The 19,513-nt window shown below is 34.6% G+C and overlaps 2 protein-coding genes, 1 long non-coding RNA gene and 2 other non-coding genes across 6 annotated transcripts; all 5 read left to right on the top strand.

Moving 5' to 3' along the window:
* Positions 1-9,075: 9,075 nt before the first annotated feature.
* Positions 9,076-10,793, top strand: LOC108463319 (F-box protein PP2-B15-like). 2 transcript variants are annotated; one of them, XM_017763272.2, is made up of 3 exons: positions 9,076-9,389; positions 9,954-10,054; positions 10,139-10,793. In XM_017763272.2, exons 1-3 carry the CDS (start codon positions 9,135-9,137, stop codon positions 10,629-10,631), a joined length of 849 nt encoding a protein of 282 aa, XP_017618761.1. In that variant the 5' UTR covers positions 9,076-9,134; the 3' UTR covers positions 10,632-10,793. The 2 variants fall into 2 exon arrangements, with proteins under 2 accessions (XP_017618761.1, XP_017618760.1); XM_017763271.2 differs by having other exon boundaries at positions 9,936-10,054.
* Positions 10,794-12,368: 1,575 nt separating this feature from the next.
* On the top strand, positions 12,369-12,466 carry LOC128287276 (small nucleolar RNA snoR69Y). The gene has a single exon (XR_008277973.1). It is a non-coding gene; the product is annotated as a small nucleolar RNA snoR69Y (small nucleolar RNA).
* Positions 12,467-12,530: 64 nt separating this feature from the next.
* LOC128287284 (small nucleolar RNA snoR53Y) lies at positions 12,531-12,617 on the top strand. Its single transcript, XR_008277982.1, has one exon. It is a non-coding gene; the product is annotated as a small nucleolar RNA snoR53Y (small nucleolar RNA).
* A 1,374-nt stretch (positions 12,618-13,991) lies between these two features.
* On the top strand, positions 13,992-15,218 carry LOC128286441 (uncharacterized). Its single transcript, XR_008276999.1, has 2 exons — positions 13,992-14,589; positions 14,938-15,218. It is a non-coding gene; the product is annotated as an uncharacterized LOC128286441 (long non-coding RNA).
* Positions 15,219-16,478: 1,260 nt separating this feature from the next.
* On the top strand, positions 16,479-18,529 carry LOC108463122 (putative pectinesterase/pectinesterase inhibitor 22). The gene is made up of 2 exons (XM_017763072.2): positions 16,479-17,472; positions 17,697-18,529. The coding sequence occupies exons 1-2, from the start codon at positions 16,542-16,544 to the stop codon at positions 18,365-18,367; spliced, it is 1,602 nt and encodes a 533-aa protein (XP_017618561.1). The 5' UTR covers positions 16,479-16,541; the 3' UTR covers positions 18,368-18,529.
* Positions 18,530-19,513: the final 984 nt, after the last annotated feature.

The raw sequence follows: 19,513 nt of genomic DNA, 5'->3' as shown, positions 1-19,513 counted from the left end.
TAGACACATGAAAGACATAATGGATTCTGTCTAACTCTGGTGGTAACTCTAACTGATACGCTACTGGCCCTACCCTCTTAAGAACCCGATAAGGCCCTATAAACTGCGGACTCAATTTGCCTTTTTTGCCGAATCTTAAGATCTTCTTCCAAGGTGAAACCTTTAAGAAAACCATATCCCTAACCGCGAACTCTATCTCTTTGCGCTTTGGATCCGCATACGACTTTTGTCTATCAGATGCCTCCTTTAATCGATCTCTTATCAACTTAACCTTACTTTCAGTATCTGGCACCAACTCCGGTCTAAGCACTTGTCGTTCACCCAACTCTGTCCAACACGTAGGCGTACGACATCTCTGCCCATAAAGTGCCTCATATGGAGCCATCTGAATACTTGCTTGGTAGCTATTATTGTATGCAAACTCTGCCAATGGTAAGTAATCCTCCCAACTCCCACTAAAATCGATGATACAACCCCTTAACATATCCTCCAAAATGAATAACCCTCTCGATTTGTCCATCATGCGTGGGTGAAAGGCGATACTAAAATCCAAACGTGTACCCAATGCCTCCTGCAACTTCTTCCAGAACCGAGATGTAAACCTAGGGTCTCAGTCGGAAATAATCGACACTGGCACTTTATGTAGTCGCACTATCTCTGCCACATACAACCTAGCCAACTTTTGCGGGGAGTAATCAATCTAACCGGTATGAAATGGGCGATTTTGGTAACCTATCCACCACTACCCACAGAATCTTTCTTGGTGGGTGTCAAAGGTAGCCCACTCACAAAGTCCATAGTGACTCTCTCCCACTTCCACAATGGAATTTTCACGGTTGTAGTAATCCGTATGAAATTGATGTTCACTTTCACTTGCGGCATGTCGACATTTCCCACGAACTCCATTACTTCTTGTTTAAGCCCGTGCCACTAGTGCAGTTCTCGCAAGTCGTGATACAACTTATTCCCTCCGGGATGCATGGCACAAAGTCCCCATGAGCTTCCTTCAATATTGGTATCTCAAGTCGAGTCCTTGAAACATAAATTCTTCCTCGGAAGTATAAAACTCCTTCAGTATTCAGTCCAAAATCCTCATTCTCACCCTTTTCAACTTACTGAAACCGAAGAACCAACGAGTTATCCTTCAAATATTTTTCTTTAATCTGCTCAGTCCAAATAGGTCTCACTTGCAATTCTGCTAACAAACTTCCATCATCAAATAGACTCAAACGTACAAACAAGGCTCTCAAATCAGAAACAAGCCTTCGACTCAACACATCAGCCACCACGTTAGCCTTACCTGAGTGGTACTCAATCGAACAGTCGTAATCCTTAAGCAACTCTACCCATCTTCGTTGCCTAAGGTTTAACTCCTTTTGAGTTAACAGATACTTTAGGCTCTTATGGTCCATGTATATGATACACTTTTCTCCATATAAGTAATGTCTCTAGATTTTCAACGCAAAGATCACTGCTGCTAGCTCTAAGTCGTGCATAAGGTAGTTCGCTTCATGAGGCTTAAGCTGTCGCGAAGCATAAGTGACCACCTTACCCTCTTGCATCAGTACACATCCTAACCCCACATGCGACGCATCGGCAGACACAAGAAAGTCCTTCCAGACTCGGTTGAATCAACACCTGGTGCTTCAGTCAATACCTTTTTCAAATGGTCAAAAGCTTTTTGCTGACTCTCAGTCTAGACAAATGCTACTCCTTTCCTTAACAGTTTCATCAATGGTGCAGCAATCAGAGAAAATCCTTCTACGAACCTTCGGTAATAGCCTGCTAAACCCAGAAAACTCTGAATTTCCGATATTGATTTTGGTGGCTTCCATCCCAGAACTGCCTCAACTTTTTGAGGATCCACTCTAATTCCTTCAGCAGAAACCACATGACCTAGAAAAGCCACTTCTCGCAACCAAAATTCACACTTACTAAACTTTGCATACAGTTTCTTCTCTCTCAGCATTTGCAGCACAATACGTTGATGCTCCTCATATTTCTCCTCGATTTCCGAGTATACCAGAATATCATCGATGAAAACTACCACTAATCGGTCCAAGTAAGGTTGGAACACTCGATTCATCAGATTCCTGAAAGCGGCAGGTGCGTTCGTCAACCCAAACGGCATAACCAGGAACTCGTAATGATCATATCAAGTCCTGAATGTTGTCTTATGAATATCCACTTCCTTTACCCTTAATTGATGGTATCCAGATTGAAGGTCAATCTTGAAAAATACCGAAGCTCCTCTAAGTTGGTCAAATAAATCATCAATCCTTGGCAGTGGGTATTTGTTCTTTATCGTCAGTTTGTTCAACTGGCGGTAATCGATGCACATGCACATTGTCCCATCTTTTTTCTTCACAAACAGAACCGGTGCTCCCCATGGAGACACACTAGGTCTAATGAAGCCTCTATCTAACAACTCTTGGATTTGAGCTTTCAGTTCCACTAACTCATTTGGTGCCATTCTATAGGGTGCAATGGATACTGGAGCTGTTCCAAGTAACAAATCGATTCCAAACTCTACTTCCCGATTCGGAGGCAATCCAGGAAACTCCTCTGGGAAAACATCTCGGAATTCCCTAACAGTCCTGACGGTATCCACAGTCAGATCCCCAGTTTCAACTTGATTTACAAAAGCCAAGTTCGCCTCGCATCTCTTACGCATCAGTTTCTCAGCCCTTAAAGCTGATACCACATTGGACAAGTAATCTCTTCGTTTCCCAATAATCATTACCTCCTTATCCTCAATAGTCCTTAACACCATCCTCTTAGTTGCACAACCAGCGTTGCCCTATGCTTGGTCAGCCAATCCATCCCTAAGATCAAATCGAATTCTCAGAATGATAACTCCATTAAATCTCCACAGAAAATCCTACCTTGAGTTTTTAAATGCACCTCCCTAAAGAGTTTCTCTAATTTAACTGAGTGACCTAACGGACTTATCACAGTTACCCCACACACAGTTTCCTCAAAGTGAACGCCCAATGCCCCAGAAATATCACATGCAACATATGAATGAGTTAACCCCACATCTATCAGAGCAGTATAGGGTACGTCAGAGATAAAAAACGTACCAGTTATGACATCAGGTGAGTCACCCTCCTCGCGGCGACGAGCAGCATATACCACAGCTGGCTGACTAGCCTCAGTGTTAACAATACCCCTTCCAAGTGCCCCACGTCCATGGCCATTGCCACCGCGACCTTGGCCACGACCTCTCGACGGCGACGGTCCACCTTGCGCTGGTTGCACGGGTTGCACAGCCCTTTGTTCAACCACTTGAGCCAGAGCTGGCCTCTTAGGACAATCTCTAATCTTATGTTCCTTTGATCCACAACGAAGACAAGCCCCAGAACGTTTCCAACATTCCCCCAGATGCATTCTACCACAATCTCCACAAGCTTGTGGTCTAACAGTGTTTACCGGAACCTCTCGAACTGGTTCCTCCATCCTAGCTCTCTTAACATTCCGGTTTGCAGCACCAGTTGGTCCAGTATCTCTCCTGAACTGGTTTCGATCCCTGTCACGGTTCCTTCGTGCAGCTTGCTTCACCTCTTCGGCTATCTTAGCCTCTTCTACCAGTGCAGTAAAATCACGCTCTCTCTGCGGAGCTATGAGCACCCTTAGCTCATCCCTGAGGCCATCTTCAAAGCGAACATTGAGCTCGTATTCTGTAGAGACAATACCATTAGCATACCGGCTCAATCGCAGAAACTCTGCCTCATATTCAGCAACGGTCTTACCACCCTGGGTTAGGTTCAGGAATTCCTTCCTTCGCGCATCCACATAACTATCTCCGACACACTTCGCTTTGAAAGACTGCTTAAACAACTCCCAAGTTACCCTCTCAGCTGGGGTACCCTCTCTCACAGTGATCCACCACTGATACACCTCATCCCGTAGTAAGGATACTGCTCCTTTTAACTTTTGCTCCACTGAGCAGTCCAAGTCATCCATAATCCACTCCGTGGCTTCCAGTCAGTACTCAGCCACATTTGGGGCTACTCCAGATACACCCCTAAAAACTTCCGCTCCGTTGGCCTGGAGTCGCTCAGAAATAGACCCCCTATTCATAGGCCCGATATTAGCTCCGGCCACCCTTTCCAAAACTCTTAACATCGTCTGGGACAGAGCGTCATCCCTCGTGGCTAGATCATACAGCCGATTCTCATCCACCAGTGGTGGTTGTGCTACTCCAGCAGGTATGTGTTCAGAAGACGAAGATCCAGCTTCAGTACTACCTCGGCCTCGACCACAGCCTCGACCACGGCCTCTTCCCCGAGTAGCTCACGTACTCATATCGATTTATTTGATTACAAATTTTATGCAGTTAGTTTACTGTTTCTACTGTTTATTATAGAATATCTTATGAACAGATAAGGTTTCAGAGTTGTTCTCGCATAACCACAGTTTAGCTACTATCTCAGTTTCCAAGGGCTTAGCTTACCCTATAGTCTCAGTTTTATAGCCTTTACGCTACATTATCTATAATACTATCTCTAAGGTTTAGTACTAACTACTGATGCAGATTCAAGTATATAAAATGAATAGTACTTTGACCTTGGTGTGGGGATTGATGTGCCACCTCATCAGTTTTCAGATAAACTTAAAAGATTTAGGCTTTTTGAAATCCATTTTCCAAATATTTGTGTAAAAAAAAAACAAGTTCGGAGATTATCTCCTTTAAACAGGAAATTTATTTTCAAAAGTCAGGTTTTTTTTTTAAAAAATACCCTCTCTCTTTTTTTTTGGCATAAAGTTTTGAAAACCTTTTTTTTACCCGATCCACAGCCGAGTTGTTGCAACCTAGGCTCTGATACCACTAAATGTAACACCTCAAACCTGGCCCAGACGTTGTGGCCAGATCCGACATGCCACATCGAAGCGTTCAAAACATTTTATATTGTTGATCCAGAAAAACCTACTTAGTGTTTTAAAAGATAATTTCATTATAGGTTAAAGTGAATGGAAGCTGTGCACCAGGTAGGAAACCAGAAAAGAGAAGGTGAGTCTATCGGTCTACTTAAGTACCAAGCTCCCTTCGGATCCAATGCTAGACATGCACACCGCCATTGCCACACCTTAACGTCATGTCTATTTCTAGGAAACCGATTTGATTAAGTCATTTTTAGGAAAAGTGATTAATTTTGGAAAATACTTTCATTGCGGATGCTTTGCTTGTTGTCGTGTTATTTTAAAATCAATTGTTGTTTTTTTTTTTTGAAAACGCGCCCTAAAGCTATCCAATTTCAACAGTTAAAATAAGTAATATCTATCTTAGTAATACATATTAAAACCATCAAAAATAATTAAGCGGCCTTATTACATTTAAAAACCCAAACCTCAACGTAAATAATAGGATGTCCAGTTCACCAAAAGAAAACCAAACTTTCAGAACGGGTGGCCACTCCGAATTCCCTCACAGCTCCAAGCCCACTATGGTTGGGGATTTCCTACGTGGATGAAAATAAAAGGGGTGAGTTTGAGGAAACTCGATGTGTAAGGAAAACACATTCAAAGCCCAAGCCGGCTCAAGCCTATTGGCCTAAGCCCATTCAGTAATGTGATGGTCTTGGACGAGCCCTTTTGATTATAATAAACCGGGCCTTAGCCCTTATTCAGATAATGATGATGGCCCATAGGCCCATTTCAAAATACATGCAACATCAATAATATATGCAAGCCCATTTAGGGAGACTATTCAACCCACCAACCACTACACTCCACCCGTACCACCCTACACTCCATGTGGGAATAGCTCAACCCACCCACCCAACACTCCACGATTTTGACCTTCTTGCTCGATTAACGATAAATTGAGGCAAAGCCTCCAAGATCGTGGACAAGCCACTTTCAATACTTCCTCGTCAATATCCCAATCCCATGCATCGAGATAATAACAACATGGCATGCGATAAATAACAACGATCAAACATGCATTTAGGTCAATTTAACCCTAGGGATATTTTGGTAATTTATCTACTAGGGGTAAAGCGTAAATTTTCCACTTTTAAAGGTATTTCAGTAATTTATCTATTTTAGGGTTTTTCATACATATTCCTACTTTTCACATACTAACAGAATCATGTACCGAGGGTTCTTACTGAATTGGCCTCGTTGGCTCATCATTCCAATTTTGGCCCATTAAGCCCAAAAATATCGAGGGCACAAAAGTCATGCACTTTGCAGTCCAAATTTTGCAGCTTACCAAAAACATTAATCGATTTACCTCACGAGCATTCGCTTTTTCAAATCTACAAAATACCGATTTTCAGATTTTGGCTTTTCAACTTTTGCCGATCTAGACTAAGAAAGAGGGTGTTAGTTATACACTGTTTGTGACGATATCTTGTGAGATCCACACACGAACCGCCTACAATTGGATTACTAACACGTTAATCTAACTATTGAAATACAAACTACGTATTAACCCCTTATAATATTGACCAACCACACCTACGGATCATAGTAAGCTTATAAGAAATCAATAAGCAACTCATTAACAAATTTTTGTCAATGTTTACTACATAATCATAATTTCACCGCAAGTCGTCTTCCGAATAATGATCACTAAATCATATTTTAATTTTTTGGAATTTTCTATATATATTTTTTATTTTTCAAAATTTTTTTGAGATTTTATGACTTTTTTATTTTTGGATTTTTGTGTTTCTTTTCTATTTTATATATTTTAAAATAAAATATATTTTTAAAATTTTGGAACATTTTTAATAGTTTTCTTTTTTTTTAAAATTTGAGATTTTTTCTTATTATTTTTTTATTTTCTAATTTATTCAAAATAAAAATATAAACTGAGTGACGTGCCATATCATTTTTTAACAGCGTTAGCAGTTAGGATAAAGTGATACATAATTAAAAATGTAAATATCAAAAAAATTATAGATACCAAAATAATAATTGAGTGCAAGCCACAAATATTAATTAACCAAGTTTAAAATACAAGCTAAGATGATATTGTATAAGTTTAAATGTCACATGTACCACCGTGGACTTATACTTAGCAATGGTTTTTAAGAGCTTTATTCAATTCATTTTGAGAACATTTTTAGGGTAGTTTAATTTTTGATATCTTAAGCTTTAGTGGAGAGTTTTCATTCACTTGTAAGTTATCTAGGTAAAGTTGGTGCAAGCAATTGTATATTAGTGAGGCTATTTTTGTATTCGTGTTATAAGTAGAGGTGTTCATAGGTCGGGTTCAATTAAAATTTTAGACTTATTTGTTAGGTTCGGGTTTGGTTTGGTCCAAAAAATGGGTCTAAAATACTAAAACCTGGGCTCGACTTCGGTCATATTAATTTTTTATATAATTTTTAAAAATATAATACATCAAAATACTAAAAACATTAAAATAAATGTTTCCCAACAAATTAAAAAATAATATGTATACTTAAATAACACTAAAATAGGTGCAACTTAATAAGCAAATACCTCTAAAATAGTAACAAAATTAACAATAAAATAAGAGTAATACAATATCTAAATAATAACAACAAAATAATAGCAACATAATAGTAAAATAGTAGCAAAATAGTAGAAAAAAAAACAATAAAAAAACAACAAGAAAGCAGTAAAAAAGAACATCAATTTTTTTTGCATATTAGAGCCAGGCCAAAAACGCCTTGCTGGAGGCTTGATCTGTATTCTAAACGGGCCTTATTGTTTTCCCAATCTCATTTTTCGGGCCTATATTTTTACCCAAACACTCTCACTTTTCGGGAGAACTTTTAGACCGAGCCGAATGGTCCGACCCATGGACAGGTCTAGTTTTGAGCAAGTTAGGGCCAAAGGTGGATTCTCTTGAAGGTCTTGGTATACAAAATTTTGATTTCTTTTTTTGAAATTTTTTAAAAATTTTAATTTTCATTAATCTTACAAAAAAATTCAATTAAATCCCTTATTTTTTTTTAAGAAAAAATTCTCATTAAAATCTTAAGATTTTTAAAAGTTTTATTAGTCTCCCGAAACTTAGCATCAAAATTTGCCACTAACTAAGGCTTTAATCATTAGTTGTATTTAAAAAAAAAAATTAATAGATTCATTCTTAAAGTTAAAACTTTGAAGTGATAAAATTACTTTTCAAACTGCTTAAATAATCTTAATCCCATTTTACACTTTAATTCTTTTATTATAATATTTTGCTTCAAAGTTCCGTTGTAACACTTATTACAACATATTAATTTCTACGTGAAAGTCCAACAAATTGCAAACCAATGTGTTATTACACATTGAAATGGTTTATTCATAATTAAACTTAAATTATTTAGAATGGATTTGAATGAATGGTAGAGTATAGTGTGATGTGTTTAATTTATTTTTTATTTTACGTTATAATGTTGTTACAATATGTAATATTATTACTACCATTATATTTATACTAACTACAAATAAACACATTATTTATTTAAACTTACCTTTAATACTAGTCCCCACATATTTGTGGAAGAAGTTTGGGTTGAGTTCTTCCCAAAGATTACCCTCAAATTCACTTTTCACACGCATTTTTGGAGATGGAGACAATGAACTATCTTAGAATTAAAGAAAGATATTGGGATAGGAGTAAATTTTTGGTCTCTCCACTCGGATGTCAATGACAGAAATTTTGATTGAACAACAATTGGATGTATCTAGAAAAGGACCAGACCAATATCCTACCATTCATATCGATTTGGACAATATCTTTAATAATTCCAACCAAAATTAATTTATACTTTTATTTTATTTTGAATATTAAGTCAAGATTTTATATGTTCCAACTTTTTCTCCAATTTTGATGGTGTCGACTAAATGTGATGAAATGGTTCCAAAGAGCAGAATTCTTGGCAGCTCAACTTTGACATAAAAAACTACCCCACAATTTGATGAATTTGACTGTATATGTTAAAACCCAAATTGGGATCATTTCAAATTTCAATATTAGACGGCCGATATCCTACAATATTGTATTACATGATGTGCTCATATGTTGTGGTCATGTCGTCATGTAAAGCAAACTCCAACAAAGAATATGTTGTCATATTAACGATGCATTTCAGTCCTTCACTATATCGCATATATACAAACATCCATCCCCTCAAACCTCATACCTTTCTTCTTGCTTTTGAATCATGAATTTAGATCTTTTACCTGATGATTGCTTTGCACATATTCTTTCCCTCACATCTCCCATTGATGCCTGTCGAATCTCGCTTGTTTCTTCCTCCATTCGGATTTCAGCTAATTCCGACAGTGTTTGGGAAAAATTCCTGCCACCAGATTATCAACAAATTCTCACCAGGCTATGCCATCCTTTAATTTTCTCCTCCAAAAAACACTTGTTCTTCAGGTTATGTAACCCACATCTAATTGATGGAGGCCTTAAGGTAAAGCAATTTTAATTTCAGGGTTTTTTTTTTTTTTTCAAAACTAACAAGTTAATGCGACATTATTCATTAGTTTACTAAAGTAGTTATTTTATTAAGAATTTTTTTTTTAAAACTATTTACCACCTTCTGAAAAAGTATATGAAGGCTTACTATATGTCTGCTCCCACCATTCATTCATGTATCAATGGAGAGCTATCATTGATCCATAGAAAGCAGGTGCCAGCAAATGCAAATATGCAATCTGCTTTTTAATTCATAAATTCTGAGTTCGGAGGAATTAATGCAAAAAACAAAACAAAAACAGTTTGACCAAGGTTGTTTTTCTGTTGACAGGTGGTGGATCAAATATGAGTTCTTTAATGTAAAAATTCATATTTGTTCCACCCGCCTGTGGATGCAAAACATGACCCTGGTAAACTGCCCCCCTTCCAATAGCCAGGTCAAATAAGAGATCCATGATTTCTCAACTTGGATGGCTATTGTTCAATAACACCATGAAAACTTGGCAACCCATGAGAGAGATAATTTTGCAATATTTGACAGACGTTTTCATTAGAGAAGACAACAGGTAAAAAACAATATATGTTGAGTGCAAGGGAGTTGAACATAGCATGGGCCGACAACCCTCTCTTCTGGTCCTGGAAACCTTTCCCAGCATCAAGGTCTCTCACATTTATTCAATTTCTTTTATCTTAAACCTCTCCCTTTCATTGTCCCAACCGTTTAAACTACTTTTTCATTCCCAGGTTTGTTGTAGCAGTAGAACTTCGAACCATATGGTGGTTGGAAATCCAAGGCAAGATCAATTCTGGTATGCTGTCTCCAAAAACAACCTACGAGTGTTATGTTATTGTGAAATTTGTGGATCGTGCATATGGGTTAGATTTTTTGCCATCAAAAGTTACAGTGGAAATTGGAAATGCGAAATCAGAAGGGAATGTTTATCTACGGCAATACGAAAGTAAGAAACAATGTTTAGAAACACTCTGGTATTCGAACCGGATGGAATTAGTTCTAAGATCAATGGCCTTTAGAGGGATAATGGAAGAAAGGGTTGCTTGCAAACGTGAAGATGGATGGATTGAGATTGAATTGGGAAGTTTTTATAATAATGGAGGTGATGATTTAGAAGTAAAGATGTCACTAAAGGAAGTCACAGGAACGCACCTTAAAGGAGGGCTAGTTGTGGAGGGGATTGAGCTTAGGCCAAAGCAACAGACAACCACCAATCATATGTGACAGCAATAACGTCGAGGAATGCTGTTCATAAGGAGTCTTTCTTTCTTTCTTTCTAGTCAACTTGTGCGTTATTCATGCAATATATCATCCATTTTAGTTGATTACAGTTTGTTTCAGTTACAATACTGATTTATCATTAAAAGAAAATTTAGTTTCATGGAACATGTTTTTGCTACAATCAACATGCCGCAGGATGTTTTTAGGGGAAGAGGTGGGTGATATTCGCAGCCCTCGTGCCCATGGAAATCCAGGATTCGGGTTTTCTGCTGTTTCAGGCTTGAAAATGGATGGGTTTGATTTGCCATATGACTCCTCTGCCTCAACTTTGATTGTTGATGATGGTTCTGGCCCTAATTTTAACTAATGCTGTTTCAGACCACATTTAATTAGTTTCTTTATGGTAAAATATTAAAAGGAATCTCAAACAGTTTATCTCAATGTTTTTCGTTTCAATCTTTTAATTTTAATTTTTATTTATAAATTAAAATCTATATAAACAGTCTTTTAAACAAATTACAAATAATTATATTTTGTATATTAAATTTAAGTAGTTTTATACTTTATTTAAATAAAAATTTTAAAATATTAATATTAATATTTATTTAAAACTTTATTTATAAAAATTACAAAAATGATATTAAAAATATTTATAAATTAACCAATCAACTATTAAAAATTAATCTCATTAACTTAGTATGAATATTAAAAATAATATTAAAAATTAGTATTACAAATCCAGTCGGTCCAGGTCGAGCCCAAAAAAAAAAATTTGTAACCGAGGTCCAACCCATTTTAAAAACGAGTCTCATTTTTTTCCTAAACTCATCTTTTGAACTTAAACTTTTGTCTGAACTCTCTCACTTTTTTAACGAACTTTTAGATCGGATTGAATGACCCGACCCATGATCAAATCTATCATTTATAAACTCTATGTACCATAAAACAGAATATAGATCCGGGCTATTGGACCCCTTTATTTACTCAAAAATCATTCTAGCCTTTGGGAATCCAATACTTGGCTACAACCATCATTAAAATAAAAAGATTTAACTTTTTAGAATTTCGATTTTATTATTTTTGAACTAAATTTAACTGTTTTTCTTTCACAAAAGTTAAACTAATTTTTAATAAAATTTTAATTAAAAATTTTAACGATATTAGTGTGACAATATATGTGTAATATATTAACATAATATTATTTTTTATATATACATCATAAATTTAAGAAAAATATTAAGTACACGTGAATCTAATTGTCATATTTAAAATTTAACACTAGTCAACATTTTCATTAAAAACATTTAAACTTTTTTAAAAATTGATAGTAAAATTTAACTTTTTTTTTAAGAAATTGAGAATAAAATTCAATAAAAATAAATACCAAATTAATAAAAATATAAAAATTAAAAGTTAAATTTGTCATTGCACCTAATATTAAACCCTATACCTTCTCATTTCTTCCCCTTTAAATATCTGGCTATCTTAACCGTTGGCCGCCGCCTACCATTGATAGAAGATGTAAAAGGTTAAATTTGTCATAATACCTAAAATTAAACCCTATACCTTCTCATTTCTTCCCCTTTAAATAGCTGGCTCTCTCAACCGATAGACGCCGCCTTCTCTTGTTCATCTCTTCTATCTATTTTTCTGGTTTTATGAATTTTCTTCAAAGAGGAAAAAAGAATTGTTTTGATTGTTTATTTCGCCTTTTGTTTACCCGGTTTTTTTTTATCTATATGTCGTCGATGATGATGAATGTCTAATCCCAGCTCTATGAGACCTTTTGAAAAGGTCTGGGAATTGAATCATAATCCAACATTTATCTGAGCCCTCTTTTTTTAGTTTGAAATTTTCCTCTATTTTTCATTTTTAATATTTATGTGTGTTGGTGTTAAAAATGTTCCCTATGATAGCTTTTAAACCATGCTAATGCTGATAATCCAGTGATTAAAATATCTTTTGGATTCATTCTGATCTGAGGGAACTAAAATTTCTCTCTTCTTTTTAGAAGTTTTCTGTTCAGGTGGGGGGGGGTTATTTATTTGCAAGCTTATTAACTGTTGCCATGGCTTTCTTTATCTATTTTGAAACAAACCAAGTTTTCTGGTGTCAAATTTTAGTTCTTCCCTTGAGCATCTGAATTGTGTTTTATATATGGTTTTATTTTTAAACATTTGAAGAAAGGCGTCCATGTAGTAGAAAAATCACAGATAGATTCAAATGATGATGAAATAATCTTTTAATTGCTTAATTTTCTAGGAGTATAATGCTTAAATATTTAATATGTTATTTGATAATAAATTATTTTTATAAAATTACACAGAATTTTGTTAAGATTTTGTAGTTGGTAAAGGTTGAGACTTTTGAACAATTTTTTGCACTATCTTTTTATACTAGTGAAGCTAAAAAAGGAATAATTGATCGAGATTTTCTAATTGGGGTTTCCAAAAGTTGTAGTTCGGTTCTTGAAAATCTAAGATTTCGGAGATAACGGGGAGGTTTTGGGGTGGCAAACTGAGGTGGTGGCTTTGGGCTGCGATTAGGGTTATATTTTAGTAAGATAAAGACTAGAAAAAATTATAAAGAATTAAGGAAAGAATTGAAGCATCAAAAGAAAGCAAATGAAAAATCTTGGTAATTTTAATTTATTCGATTTTTAAAGAAGGAAAAAAATTGAAAAATATCAAAATGATATACTTGTCATATGTTATATTCAGCAAAAACGGGTTTATGAAAGTAGTGGCACCTAGGGCTGCATTACATTAAGATATGTCAACTTTTCAGATAAGTAAAGCATGTAACAAACCAATAGAGGCATCCCCTCACAACTAGATTTGGAGAACTTACAATCAGCCCAAAACCCCAACTACACCTATACTTTCAACCCAAACCTTTTGATTCCTTATTAATGTTACATTTCTCTTTACTTTCAATCAATCAACTGTTGAAGAGATGGAAGTGGCAATAACATAACCTGTATCCGAACTAAAACTCGTAATACAATTATAGTAATTTAGATTATAAAAGAGTATAGTTTGAGTCAATTTTTTCTATTTTAGTATATACATTTAGATTATCTATCTAAATTTGAAAGCTTTAGTCTTTGCAAAAATATTATGCCCAAATTAAACCTGATTAAAATATGAGCCAAGTTTAAATTTAAACATTCAAAGCCTGGGCTTAATTCAATCCATTTTGAAATTTGTAATTTTTATATTAGTTATTTTTATATATTATTTAATTTATACTACAAAATTAAATCTATATAATATAAACTTTTAAACAATTGTTAAAACAATTATATATAAAATTTTAATAAATAAAAATATAATTATTAAATAATATAAATAGTTTAAAATATGAGTTAACCATTGAATTAATTATTATAAATATGGACAGGGTTAAACAAAATTTTAAACGGTCAAATTTTAAATTCGAGTTAGCTCATTCTAAATCGTTTTTAGTGGAATACTCTTTTGTACGTATAATATGAATTTATTTTGCGTAATGTCATTAGAATTTTCCTACTTAACTTGTTGTATGATATATTCATATAAATTTGTGGATTGTTTCATGATGGTTTATCAATTTTATGCATTCAAATTCACCTATTTCTCTCGTGAGGAAGTAGGTGAATGATTTGGTCCTATGGCTTCTTCTAACTGCAGATTTTTCTTTTCTTTTTAAGTATTTTAACTTGGAACGCAACATGAGTGATATGTAGATAAAGTAAGAGGACTGGTGAGCAAAAAAAGTAGGAATTGTATATGGTGTTAAAAAGTAAAAACAAATTCAGATTGATGTGTTGTTTAATTGGTATTGCACTTAATAACTTGTCCTTCTTCCTGTAAGATGGCATTTACTGGAGGCAATGATTGGGAGAGGTGTGGTGAGACTACAGTCAAGGCATCAGATGAGACTGAATCTGATCGAAACCTTTGGAACACGTCATAGCCATGTTGAGTTCATTTCTTGAAATTTCTAGTTCCCGAGACCTATATCACTCCATTATTTCCTTTTGGTTTGGGAGATAGAAATCTGAAAATTGATGTGCTTGCATCCAAGATTGCTTTTGCATGATGTGGGACAAATTATTTATTGCTCTGTCTTTATTGCATACCTCTCTGGATAGTTTCTAACTTGTAGCAAAAAAGGTTATGAATTGCGGGAAACAGGAAATCATCCTTACCTCTTCACTTTCTTGATATTTTATGACAGGGGCTGGGAAATACTAGAATATTATTAACTTGCCAAGGCTTTGACTCACAGGCAAGTTATGATCTCTATTTCTTTTATTGTTTTACAGGCAAGTTACCTTTCTTTGCCAAGTGATCATCTTGATGATGGTGGTGGTGAATCAACAAATTCAAGTGGTTTTGAAATGGAATTAATAAGATATGTTATAGCTTCTAGTTTAATGAATTCATTTTAAATTGTAAATGTTAATGTAAAATTTTGATGATGTATTTGGTATATAAATATTACCCATCTTTGAAACTTTAATTCAAATGCATGTAATAGGTCTATGTTTTCTCTGTTATGTTAATATTTGATATTAGTTATATATTCAAATTAAAATAATACAAATGTGTTAAAATTATTAATTAAAATTTTAAAAAATATTTTTTAAAGTAATACAATTATATTAATATTTAATTAAAATTTATAAATAATTAATATTAATTACTTAAAAATATTTAAAATTGTTACTTCATATATTACAATATTAACAATAAATCATAATAAATAATTTTTATATTCTTAGTAAGATATCATAATATTAACTAATTTGAATAGTATTTAAATGTATATTTATTACTTTATAATTCTATGTTTAAAATGAATATTTTATTTCTCAAAAGTATTTTTTGACAGCAATACTAAACACTTAAATTTTAAATCAAAATTTTTAAAAGTAATTTTAAAAAGTACTTTTTAAAAGTATTTTTTAAATATAATGCTAAATTAGTGTTTAATACTGAGGAGTGTGTACTAATCTTAGTAGGGTTTCTTTGTTTCATTTAATTTGCTTCTAGATTTTTCTTTATTTGTTGTTTTTGGGTCTTAGGATGTCTGCTATTCGTCAGCCGCTCTTTTAAGTTTTGTTGGTTTTTAGTATTTTCCTTTGTTCTGTTTCTGGAACCTGCGCTTGGGTTTTCTATTTGGCTTGATTTATAAAACCCGAGTCTGATGAATTTTTCAAAAAATAAAAATAAAAATTGTTATTGATTACATTGTTAGTCAAATTTCGTGTAATAATTTTAAATGCATGATTTAAAGTAAAAATAAATTTATAAATGAAACTCTAAATAAATTTATAAAAAAAGTATTTTAATTTTTTTAAAAATTGTAAACAAATTACGTATAAATTAAAAATAGGACTATCTTTTTTATTTGTTAAAATTAAATTTATGATATTTTATAAATATTTATGTACATTGTATTTTAGACAATAAAAAAAAGAGAGCAGATCCATAATATATTAAGTCATCAAAATATAATTCTAAGAATTTGATAGTAGATAATTCAAAAATTATAATAAAACATGAGAGGGTGTTGAATGTGCATGCTAATCCATTAAAATAATTCAAGGTGAAATCATGAACACATTATTTTTGTATATATTGTAATCAAATTACATTTTCTCTCCTCACCGCCGCCCCCCCCCCGCCTTTCCTCACCCAACGTCCCACCGCAACAGCACAAGACAAAATATAAAGATAGAATCTTAAAAGAAAGCATAACTTGGTGAGGGGAAAAGCATAAACCTAGTTGTTTTCATAACTCAAACCTCATTTCCTTTCTTTCAAAGCAAACAATACCTTAGTTCTTTGCATTATAAAAATATTTACGTTCTCTGTAAAAACAAAACCCACATTTCCCTTCCTCTCTCCTTCAACTCCTTAGACAATGGCCTTTCCCAATTTTTTTCTTATTATTCTCTTACTCTTACCTTCATCTCAAGTTTTATCTGATGTCCAACACAACTTAAACACTCAACCATTGCTCATGCAGGCTTGCGAAGGCATTGATGACCGTGATTTATGCCTCTCAAATATTCAAACTCACCTTCAAAACTTGGAGCCTCACGCCCCATCTTCTGTTTTGCATTCTGCACTAAGGACCACGCTGAATGAAGCCAGACAGGCCATTGAAACGATGACAAGGTTCACTGGTTTGTCTGTCAGTTATCGTGAACAAATTGCCATTGAAGATTGCAAGGAACTCCTTGATTTCTCTGTATCCGAGTTGGCCTGGTCTTTAACTGAGATGAGAAAGATTCGTGATGGTGATACAAGTGCTGAATATGAAGGCAACCTCAAAGCTTGGTTAAGTGCTGCGTTGAGTAACCAAGATACCTGCCTCGAAGGCTTCGAAGGTACCGACCGACACCTTGAGAGCTTCATCAGAGGCAGCCTGAAACAAGTTACGCAACTCATCGGCAATGTTTTAGCTATGTACACTCAATTGCATACCTTGCCTTTTCGACCACCCCGCAATAGCACTTCCACGTATACGAGCTCGAAATTTCCGGAATGGATAACCGATGGTGATCAAGAGCTTCTACGAAATCATTCAAGTCGCATGCATGCAGATGCCGTTGTGTCGTTAGATGGTAGTGGACGTTATCAGACGATAACCGATGCCATTAATGAAGCTCCAAGTTATAATAATAGGAGGTACGTCATTTATGTGAAGAAGGGAGTTTACAAGGAGAACATTGACATGAAGAAGAAGAAAACCAATATTATGCTTGTCGGTGATGGAATTGGACAAACTGTAGTCACAGCGGACCGGAATTTCATGCAAGGATGGACAACATTTCGAACTGCCACTGTTGGTAAATATTATCAATTCTGATTAAATTTTCATGGAACTTAAGCATTCAATTAGCCTAATTATATGAATGACTGAATGAAGTATTACTTTTGTAAAGTGAAATTCCATTTATGATTGCACACGCTTCATCAAGCTTTTTTCTGGAATATAAAAGTTTCCAAGTTTTGTAATATTCCTTGCGCTTTTGATCTTTTCATACAATTCTCTGAAACTTGATTCTTGCAGCTGTTTCTGGAAAGGGATTTATAGCAAGAGACATAACGTTCCGAAACACGGCCGGACCAGAGAACCACCAGGCGGTGGCTCTCCGAGTGGATTCCGATCAATCGGCTTTCTTTCGTTGCAGTATCGAAGGGTATCAGGATACCCTCTACGTTCACTCCCTCCGCCAATTTTATCGAGAATGCAACATTTATGGCACCATAGACTTCATTTTTGGCAATGGTGCAGCTGTTCTCCAGAACTGCAAGATATTCACTCGAGTTCCTTTGCCACTTCAGAAGGTGACGGTTACCGCTCAGGGGCGGAAAAGCCCGAATCAGAACACTGGCTTTTCGATTCAGAATAGCTATATTCTAGCCACCCAACCGACTTACTTAGGGAGGCCATGGAAGCCATATTCGAGGACAGTTTTTATGAATACTTACATGGGTGGTATGGTGCACCCTAGAGGGTGGCTTGAGTGGTATGGCGACTTCGCCTTGAACACACTTTGGTATGGTGAGTATAGGAACTATGGCCCTGGTTCTTCATTATCTGGACGGGTTAAATGGCCTGGTTACCACATTATCCGAGATGCTGCCACTGCTAATTCCTTCACTGTTGGTAGGTTCCTTAACGGACGTTCATGGTTGCCGGCAACCGGCGTCAAGTTCACTGAAGGCCTGACCAATTAGATTGTGTTCTATACATTTTCTTTTCTATTTTTATATATGGTCTTTTTGCTAATTTTCCAGTGGTTGTAATGTTATACGTGTTTGTGAAGATCCGATGTCTGGCTGCTTCATTATGTATCTGTACAATTGATTGCTAGTAGTTCTTTGATATTTGATTTTAAACCTTGTAGAGAGCTTCATAATGTATGTGTTCATGTCATATTATTATTATTATTATTATTATGATCATCATATTGATGGTATTTTTATTATATTTTAATTTTTAAATTATATTGTGTCATATAAAAAAAAAGGTTTGTGGGCCCCAAAAGAGAAAAGTATACTTCTAATATGAATTGATATGATTAAGTTCAAAATACCTTTAAAATTAATTTTATATAACTATTGTAGACAAAAGGGTAAAAGTATACTTTTTGAACTTATATAAAATTAGGGGTTTAGCTTGGGTTTTATATTATTTAGATAAATAAATTATTTTTGGTTGGTTGTGTGACATATGGTAAAAGTGTGTCTTGTTGGGAACATTTCTGTCGACGTGGCGTCCTGCAAGGTAAAAGTGCACCTTGTAAGTAACTTTTTTTTAGGGAAAGCGTGTTCTATAGGACATGCTTTTTCCCTGTAGGACGCCATGTTGATAGTCCCATAAACTTTTGAAATTCAGCCTTTAGATGAAAAAAATACAACCGTTGAATTGAAATATGAAACAAAAAGAAGCAAAAGATAAATTTAATGATTTTATTCCCAAGAATCTCGGATATCTTCTCTATCAAACATTTTTAAATTCTGCCTTTCCATGTAAGAAATCAAATAGTAGATCGCCTTCCTATAAAATGGAAGTCGAGAATCCCAAACATAAAAAAGAAGCATTTTTTTGATTTGTGTAGTCATGCTCAATCTTTTTCAACATTTTGAAATATGTTTCATATATGGTGGTAGAGTCTTCCTATAAAATAGAGAGGTTTTTCAAAGTTAAGATACATATCGAGGGGAAAATTTGCATGCTGAGGAGAAAGAGTGTTGTTTAAAATTTGAAATTGTTATATTCATTTGCTTGAACAAAGTTCGAAGTTGCTGCAGCATAATTTGGAAACTCACCCTAATAGACTAATTTAGTTCAAATAAGTAAATAATTATTTGTCGTTGTCA

This window comes from Gossypium arboreum, chromosome 13 (genome assembly GCF_025698485.1).
Source record: "Gossypium arboreum isolate Shixiya-1 chromosome 13, ASM2569848v2, whole genome shotgun sequence".
Lineage (NCBI taxonomy): Eukaryota > Viridiplantae > Streptophyta > Magnoliopsida > Malvales > Malvaceae > Gossypium > Gossypium arboreum.
Note: the sequence above shows the minus strand (reverse complement) of the source record. Positions and strands in the feature narration are given on the sequence as shown.

What these genes read in the sequence shown, in the direction of transcription:
- LOC108463122 (XM_017763072.2), top strand. Translation starts at nt 16,542, where the DNA reads ATGGCCTTTCCCAATTTTTTTCTTATTATTCTCTTACTCTTACCTTCA. An exon ending in ATTTCGAACTGCCACTGTTG is followed by an intron (nt 17,473 to 17,696) that starts GTAAATATTATC and finishes TGATTCTTGCAG; the next exon opens with CTGTTTCTGGAAAGGGATTT.
- LOC108463319 (XM_017763271.2), top strand. Translation starts at nt 9,135, where the DNA reads ATGAATTTAGATCTTTTACCTGATGATTGCTTTGCACATATTCTTTCC. An exon ending in TAATTGATGGAGGCCTTAAG is followed by an intron (nt 9,390 to 9,935) that starts GTAAAGCAATTT and finishes AATATTTGACAG; the next exon opens with ACGTTTTCATTAGAGAAGAC. An exon ending in AAACCTTTCCCAGCATCAAG is followed by an intron (nt 10,055 to 10,138) that starts GTCTCTCACATT and finishes TTTCATTCCCAG; the next exon opens with GTTTGTTGTAGCAGTAGAAC.